The sequence below is a fragment of the Lycium ferocissimum genome, chromosome 1, assembly GCF_029784015.1.
Source record: "Lycium ferocissimum isolate CSIRO_LF1 chromosome 1, AGI_CSIRO_Lferr_CH_V1, whole genome shotgun sequence".
NCBI lineage: Eukaryota > Viridiplantae > Streptophyta > Magnoliopsida > Solanales > Solanaceae > Lycium > Lycium ferocissimum.
The window spans coordinates 21,920,628-21,929,855 of record NC_081342.1 but is presented as its reverse complement, the minus strand read 5'-3'; the positions used below and the strand labels follow the sequence as shown (position 1 = coordinate 21,929,855).

Here is a 9,228-nt window from a genome sequence, read left to right as displayed (position 1 = left end):
ATATCGCTTGTTTCTTCGCTGAGGTTAAAGAATATGGGACGGGACATATTGAATCCATGCACGGGTATGATGATAGCGTCGAATCTCATCTTGAGATTCCGAATTGAGACGTCGTTCGCTCCAAAGTGTACCTTTTTCAAGTGCAGTGAACTAGGGACTTAGGCCACAGATCCACGCTCGAACGCGACGAACTCAAATCCGCTCGAATTAAACAAATCTCAAGCCAGAAAAATAGAGTAATTTCACGACTATTTTTGGTTTTTTTTTGTTTGTTTGTAAGGCTACGGCTATATATATTTTTTCTAGGAATCAGATCGCCGTCCCCTCCTATGACTAAAGAAGTGAGTATTTATAGGAAAAATTCTAGGGTTTGCTGGGGTTCAAACTTTAGGCGGGATTTCTTGGTCAAAATCCAAGGTTAGAATTTTTTTTTTGGACCTGGAAATTAGAAATCAGAGAGGAGAAAGAAGAAGACAAAAGGGCAATTAAAGCTTTTACTCAAGAAAAGAAAGGGTGCAAATAATCCAGCTTCAACCCACCTGTGCGAATTCAGACCTTGCTAGAAATGGTGAGGCCTTCTCTGGCTCAGGGGAAAGGGAGAGTTGGATCTTCTCTGAATAGGAAAGGGAGACGAGCGGCTGAGGAGAAGATGAGCAGATCTGGTCCAAAAATGGCAAAGAGACAACTGCCATAGAGAAAGAATGAGAAAGGGAGGCGCAGGTAGGAAAAGAAAACGTTAGGGTTTCATATATGGTGGAGGGGTATTTTAGTCATTTAGGATAGTTAGGTTGGGGACAGAATGGTAATTTCTAATTAATTAGCCAATGACGATAAGACACGTGGCAAGGACGTGTGGGGGGCATGTGCTGGTAATGGGAAGTGTGTGCTGGTAATGTGTTTTTGACCATTTGGCGCAGACGTGGCGCTTGCATGGCATCCACGTGGAAAAGTTGGGATATGGGAATGGGACTATTATTGACCCAATTAGGACCAGATTTTATGTAAATTTGAATTTCAAAAATTAAGTGACGAACACTCTTTATTTAATTATATAGTAACATGCGTAAAAAAAATATCACTTAATATATTTATCAGTATTCAAATAAATAAAATAAATGTGTATATATATCATGAAAGTTGTGCAGTAAAGAAATGCTATCGTTCAATGAAATAAATGCCATGCGCTTTGCATAAAATGATAAATAGAAATGTTAAGAGTGACCATCGCGATTATAATATTAAATGCTCGCAGTATGATGAAAAAGTAATAGTAATAATAATAATAATAATAATAATAATAATAATAATAATAATAATAATAATGACAATAGTAATAATAATAATAATAATAATAATAATGATAATAATAATAAATAATAATACTGATAACAATAATAGGCGATGACTGTAGTTGGATAGTGGAAAACGACCATATTAATAGAAAGCAAATAATCGTGGTAAAGTATACATAACTATTCGCAAATAAATATTTCGGAAAAAGGCGGGACAAAATCGGGTCTCAACAACTTGTCCCTCTTTGACCGGCAATGATGAAAGAATTTTCGGGCAAAGACGTTAACTTAGTAGCCTATTTTGTCCCAACTAAAAGAATTTGGGAGACTATAAAGAAAACTTGGAAGAATTGTGGCCGAACTCCGGTCTCCGAGTTGCCTACATATCTCGGGTTGCACGACAATCAGGCCGTGTGTAGTTCTGGGATGACTACGACACCTACGAATAACAGGTCACGATTGGTGCGAATCCTTGAAAAATATTATCCCAGTGTTGAATTATAATGACACTGGGTATTATGACTATGATCACGTGCGAATTTGATGATCGGGTTATGGATGTGAACGGAATATTTGGGGGGTAGAGATAAGCGTTCGAGGTAGACCCTTGACCTTTGTCGGGAGGTCTGATTACCCCTCCCAACCAATTGCCCCAGTTTCACTGCCGAAGAAATAGTTCCACGTTGCGCTAAAGCTCCTGCGAAACTTAAACTAGATAAAATAGTTAGTAAATAAATATCGAAAGTAAAGCGACGTAAAATAGCCTTAGCTAAGGCTAAATGCAAATGAGGTCTTAGGCCGATGATTCATGAGAATGATGCCTTTGGCGATGATTAATGAAAATGAGGCCCTAAACCAGGTATGAAGATGAGGCTATTTAAGCCAAATGATTTATGAAAACGAGGCTTTCTAAGCCGGTATAATGAGATTTTCTTTAAAACGCAATGATTGATGAAAATGAGGTTTTCAAACCAGCATGACTCATGGTGTGAAGTATTTATGCAGTGAATCTTAAAGCATTTGTGCGGTGCATGTGCGTTTGGAAGCATTTACGCGAAGCAATTGAAAGCATTTATGCGGTGCGTGTGCAGTATTTCTTAAAACAGGCATGCAAAGCATTTGAAAGCAAGTAGTACATTTGAACGCATTAGTGCAGTGCATTTGAGAGCATTTGTGCGGAGCAAATGAAAGCATTCGTGCAGTGCGTGTGCGGTGTGCATGTGCAGTGCATTTGAAAGCATTTGTGGAGCAGATGAAAGCATTTGTGCAGTGCGTGTGCAGTGTGCATGTGCAGTGCATTTAAAAGCATTTATGCGGAGCAAATGAAAGCATTGGTGCAGTGCGTGTGCAGTGCATTTGAAAGCATTCATGCGGAGCGTTTGAAAGCAGTGGTGCGATGCATGTGCAGTGTATTTGAAAGTATTTGTGCGGAGCTTTTGAAAGCATTTATGCGGAGCATTTGAAAGCAATAGGAAATATTTGTTCATAGATATATTTGAAAATCTTGGTAAAACTTAGGCATTAATTTATCGTAAAATTCATGAGTTGTTGGCAGTTGAGAGGCATAATTTCTCCTATATATTATAAGAAAACTCAAACCGTTCGATGCATAGTCCTTGCAAGGCTGTAAAGATTATAGATTTCCAACTTTCGCAATTTTGAGAACCTGCGCTCAAAGAAAATTTGTTAGTTTTGGGGGGAGGTTGACTCGTGTTGACTTTGAAGATCCAGCTCTTGATGCCTTGTGCTTCCAGCTTTGTTTGGACTTGTAACCGCCGCCTATTTCTAAGTCTTGGCCAACTAATAAAACCATTTGATAAAGAAAATCATATTATTATAAAAGGAAATATGCATAAATTTGTGGTAAAAATATATATAGTGATAAATAATTCCTGTCGAACTTTGAACCATGACACGTTGTGAAACAAAGCGAACGTCCTTTCTCCAAAGTCTTTTCTTTGTCTGATGACTCAGCTGACCTTATCTCTCAATGTCTTCTTGCAATGATGCCCTTAAAAATTGTCCCAGTTTCTGGCGTAGGAGGATATTGAATTTTTAACACGACGAGACCGAGCCTTATATAGGCTGCCTACGTATCCCGCCAAGGGAATCAGGCCAAGCGTAGTTCAAGACATACAAGGCAAAATAAAATTGAGGTTTTCTAATAATGTGACCGAAGCCTATGCAGGCCGCCTACGTATCCCACCACGAAAATCAGGTCAGGCATAGTTCATGACATACAAGGAAAAGAAAATTAAAAATTTCTAATAATGTGACCGAAGCCTATGTAGGCCGCCTACGTATCCCACCATGGGAATCAGGTCAGGCGTAGTTCATATTACAAGCAAATGGAATTTTAGAAATTTCTATCTTAAAGAGACCAAACCCGATATGGGTTTCCTACATATCCCGCCGAGGAAATGTAGTTTCATTACATAGAAAGAAATTACAAAACATTACATATAAAATAAATGAAAAGCTCCTAGACGTAGTATCTCTTGACGGCATCTCGCATTGATAGCTTTTGGCCACACTTCGCCATCCATTTTACGTTAAAATCGGTGCTCGCCGAGTTAATACTCGGTGAACCATGTAAGGCCCTTGCCAGTTAGGTGCAAATTTTCCCTTAGCTTCATTTTGGTGTGGGAATATGCGCTTCAACACCAATTGCCCCGGTTTGAATTGTCTCGGTCTTACCTTCTTGTTGAAAGCTTTGGCCATCCTGTTCTGATAAAGCTGTCCATGACAAACTGCATTCATCCTCTTTTCGTCAATGAGCATCAATTGTTCATATCGATTTTGTACCCACTTGGCATCACTTAACTCAGCTTCTTGGATAATCCTCAACGATGGTATCTCTACCTCTGCAGGTAACACAGCCTCTGTTCCATAGACCAAAAGATAAGGTGTTGCCCCAGTTGAAGTCCTAACAGTGGTGCGATAACCGAGAAGGGCCAATGGCAATTTTTCATGCCATTGTCTGTAATTATCAATCATTTTCCGCAATATTCTCTTGATGTTTTTGTTGGCTGCTTCAACTGCTCCATTCATCTGAGGACGATAAGGGGTGGAATTGCGGTGAGTAATCTTAAATGTTTCGCATATCTCACGCATCAGGCCACTATTAAGATTAGCTCCATTATCTGTTATAATTGACTCGGGGATTCCGAATCGACAAATGATGTTATTGCGAATAAAGCCTACTACTACCTTCTTCGTCACTGACTTATACGAAGATGGAAGATGCTTCTTCTCATACCCCATTTTAACCGGGTCAAAATTAGAGTATAACATATTGGTGATTCCTATTTTATTATTTTTTAGGAGTCGCCACCTAATTGATTTTAAGGTGAATTAGGGCACCTAATTATTAACTTAAGGTAAAACTAACCTCCGTTAATAGTCTGCAGCAAGTGTGATTCTAGGTAAGGGTTCTATATTATCCTAAAGGGAAGGGTTAGGCATCCTTTAAGATCCATTAACTTACGGTTATCCGGCCAAACTTAGGTTAATTAGTTAAGGCTAAATATAAAAATGACTTACAAGTATTGCTGAGATTTTAAAGAAAAATAATGTTAGATTTACAGAAAAATATAATAATTTGTACAAAATAGGACTTTAAATGCTACTTTAAAATAAGACTGATAAATGTCGCTTAGACTTCAAATGAGAATATAATAAATGCTATTCGAAGATGAGACATGATGAAAATATGATATTCTGCCCCTAAATAATAGCTTTTGAGAAAAGAATTAGCAATTTTGAACTTCAGATAAATTATATCATATGAATGTAATAATGTAGAAAATCTAGGCTTATAAATAGGATTCAAGAGGAAATGAGTTTTCTTTTTCCGTTTTTATTAATTCTTATTAACTATGCTTAGCTAAAAATATGCGTGATTGATTCAAACTTGAAAAGTTATTTATAAAATACACTTTGAGTTTATACTTGCATATTAGTGACGTTTTGAAATGTTTAGGATAAAAATATGATTCCCTTTTATTTGAAATATATAGTCATGCCATTTTGCAAATCAATTATTCCAGATAAAATAAATATTAGACATTATAAATAGTCTTAACATGAAAAGACGGGAAGAAAACTTGTGGAATTAATTTTAATCTCCTTGGATTAGCTAACCATTATTAAAACTAACCCCACCAATTTTGCTAAGGTTCACCTAAATTAAGAAAATAAAACAAAAATAAAAGTTAGTCACATAATACAAGTTAAATGCAACAACATAAAACAAATGTATAAAAGAAGAAAAATGTAATGAGATGGGCTTAGCCCATTTTGAAATTTCTTGTGAACGATGGCGCGGACCCATTTTGGAACGGAGAACCTAAGTTCACTCTATGGGGCCTTGGCCCAGAATTTCTGTTCCTTTTGTTTTGCTGCGGATAAAGGCTGACAAGGTTGACTCGAGAGAACTACGCTGGGCTTTAGCCCATCGTTGAATGCAGAAGAAGACGAGTCCCTCGGACGCGTATGCGATGGTCATGCATAAAAACGAAAGAGAAGGATTAGTATGCGGTCAATGAACTGTATTAAACATATGAAATACAACTCAGACAAACCAGCAGATTGTGCATATTATATGTATATCTTAAGTATGCCTCACGTATACACACTTCAACGAGATATGCTTGCAAAATATGCAAAGTTCTAACAAGGATATGTACTGATATCCGAATGTATGCATGACTTAACTAACATGTGTTTCACTCATTCATTCAACAGACTTCAAAATATTCCAAATCATACAACAAATATTGTACTGCCTGTGTTCCAAGATACTAACATAACACATGAAAAAAAAAAAAACGAACTGAGTGGCAATCCACTTATGTTTATCAAATTTATCTTCGGCACGGTTTAACCCAATTCAAACCGTAAAGGCACACATTACGATGAATTTTAAAAGTTACAGGAGGCGGCATACATGCGTGCATTACAGAGACAAAAAAAAAGGGAGTATCGAGTTCAAAATGATATCAGGAATGCAGGGATGAATTCAAGACTTGCACATGCTATGAATCAAAGAAAAGGGGTAAAGGGCAGGAAATCAATTATGCTTTTGAAAGAAAAAGGATTTAAACAATCCTAGTGATCAGATGACTTTTTTTCAATGAGTTAAGATTTAGATCCCATCTCTGTTAAGCTTTGCTTTTCCTTTTAATACTCAGCAACCAAACAACAAGCCATAACAATGAATTTATCAAGCAGCAACAGATCAGTCCGAAATTCAAAGAGACTTAGGATTTAGAGTCTTTTCTTTACTACAGTTTTAAAGCCTACCAGCAGCAGCTAACTGGAACAGAGGGAATACCCAGATGTTTTAATATGTTTCAAATAGGTAATCGAATGAACAGACATTTGGCATTCCCATTCCAATATGTTAACTAGATGTAGCAGCTTCAACATTCATACAGATTTAAATGAATATCCCTAAGGACGTACACTCATATGATTCATACAATGCTCAGAAGCAAGCTTAGACAGATTCAACTCCGCAGGGAATGATCACATAGCATACAGTTAGCATGTTTTATCCATAAGGAACCTCAAATATACTTTCGGAATTCAGCAGAGCCCTAGCATATATTTGAAGATACTGAAGCTGAATCTAAAATGTTGATCAGCCCCTTTAACATATCTTCAATCTAACCATACCCACATCATCTCAAAATAGAACTGTCACGCTAGATATCTATGACTTAATCTTGCTTACCACTATTAATAAGTAATCAAACTATAAGATCATTAAATCATACCAAACATAACCACAGTGAAGAACATATAACATGCTAACAACTAACTAACAATGACCATATGCTAACTAACACAGATGAAGCCAATAACAACAAGCAAACAAACAGCGATTAAATAGAACTCAGACCAAAAAAAAAAAAAAAAAAAGGAATTTTACTTACTTAAACAAACTAAACTGAACTATCATATCTAATCATGCTTGAACACATGAACAAACCAACATAGAAAACATATCTAAATAGACCTGAATCGAACATAGCATATAAGCACAGGAACACATCTTGACTGCTAAAACGGAAATCAGCTAAATAAAGAAGAGTTGTTCGCATACTCATATAGACCAAAGCTAGATTATTCTACATAAACATGTTTTACCACACAAACAGACTGACAAGAAAACATATTTAACTAACTATTATACAAGATTAATTAAAATCCTAACTAATGCTGATATACGAACAGATTTAATCCATCTAACTAAGTTAATTTAACTAAACTAACATGCCTTAATCACCAACTGAAACAACTCAGAGTAAACAAAGAATGTAAGAAAGAAAGTAAAGAACAGAGAATTACCTTCTTCGGGTGCAGCGAAGTGGGGCGCGGGGGTTTCGATATACTTCGAACAACGCTAGTCCCGAATTCGTACACACTCGAATCCAAACACAGATCGAGGTCAAAACACAAAAAAACAATGTAGATTTTTTCTTGATATCAGAAACTGCAACAGCTACTGAGCATTAAGACTTTTGGGCTTTTGAGCGACTAAAACAAAAGATTCTAATTTCTATGGAACTTTCAGGCAGCTGAAGAAAAAGGACCTTAGGGGAATTTTTTGCGACTGAGCAGAACTTAATATTTTCAAGGGGGGTTTGAGGCGGCTGAAAAAAACTTTCTTTTTTTTTTAAGGGGGGGTTTTCCAGGCGGCTGAAAGAGTCCCCTTTTCACTCTCAAATGCTAATATTTATAGAATAAGGTAGGGTTCGGGCTGGGGTTTCAAACGAAAAATGGGCGGGATCTTTCTAGGTCAACTCTCCGTTCAAAATACAAAGAAAACCTGAGAGTATTTTCTGTCGTTGATCAGAAAATCAGAAGAAGGAGACAAAATCTATTAAAATCTGTACTCAAAAATCAACGAAACAGACGAAGGAGATCATTTTAATTCACAACTGGCCAAAACTCATTAAATCGATTTCAGATCCAAAGGACAAAGGAAAAAAAAAAAAGACGACGACTTACCATGGAAAGTTGAATGGAGGGAAAGGACAACAACATTAATTCCCTTTCCCCAAATGTCCATGCAAGGCCTGAGAGAATCGAAAACATGAATTTGCGAACGAATCTTTCAAAAATCGTTTTTTACGAGAAAAGGGGAAGGTCAAACTGTTCGGGGTTAAAGGGAAAGCGGCCTTTAGCCGTGAATGGAAAGGAAGGAGAGAGGGGCGGGGGAGAGAGAAAGAGAAGGAGATGCGGCGTTTGAAAGAGGATGAGAACCCTAAGGTTCATTTTTGTTTAAAACAATTTGGGGTCGGGTCGAGACGAATATGGGCCGAAATCTTTTGTGGGGTTGTAGATTTTTCAAAAAGTGTGGGTTATTTAAATAAACACCCCTTTTAAATTAATCATATACTAACGGATGCCAAAGTATTATTTAATATAAAATATGCTACTATGCAAATTTGCGAAAATAAACGCGAAGCGTGTGCATAGGATAATAATAATAATGATTATAATGACAAAATGATAACGATAATAATAATGACAAAATAATAATAATAGTAATAATGATGATAATAATAATAATAATAATAACAACTACGACGTGATAAAATAATGAAACGCCTATATTAATAAAAGCTAATAATTATAGTAAAATATAATTAATTTTTTAAAATGCCAAAAAATACTAGAAATGTAAATAAATATTTAGGGAAGGCGGGACAAAATTGGGTGTCAACAACTTGTCCCTCTTTGTGAAATAGTCAATGGCTACCAAAATGAACCTATGTCCATTTAACGCGGCCGGCTCGATAGGACCAATGACATCCATGCCCAAGTACGCAAATGGCCAAGGAGAACTCGTCACATTTAACTCATTTGGTGGGACTCGAATCAAATCGCCATGAATCGGCATTGGTGACATTTTTGCACAAAATGA

The 9,228-nt window shown here is 36.6% G+C and overlaps 1 protein-coding gene across 1 annotated transcript; it reads right to left on the bottom strand.

The window, feature by feature from the left end:
* Nucleotides 1–530: 530 nt before the first annotated feature.
* On the bottom strand, nucleotides 531–4,556 carry LOC132063269 (uncharacterized). The gene is made up of 2 exons (XM_059455741.1): nucleotides 3,990–4,556; nucleotides 531–659 (listed from the first exon to the last, which is right to left on the bottom strand). Exons 1-2 carry the CDS (start codon nucleotides 4,554–4,556, stop codon nucleotides 531–533), a joined length of 696 nt encoding a protein of 231 aa, XP_059311724.1.
* Nucleotides 4,557–9,228: the final 4,672 nt, after the last annotated feature.

What these genes read in the sequence shown, in the direction of transcription:
- LOC132063269 (XM_059455741.1), bottom strand. Translation starts at nt 4,556, where the DNA reads ATGGGGTATGAGAAGAAGCATCTTCCATCTTCGTATAAGTCAGTGACG. An exon ending in CCAAAGCTTTCAACAAGAAG is followed by an intron (nt 660 to 3,989) that starts GTAAGACCGAGA and finishes TTTTTGGACCAG; the next exon opens with ATCTGCTCATCTTCTCCTCA.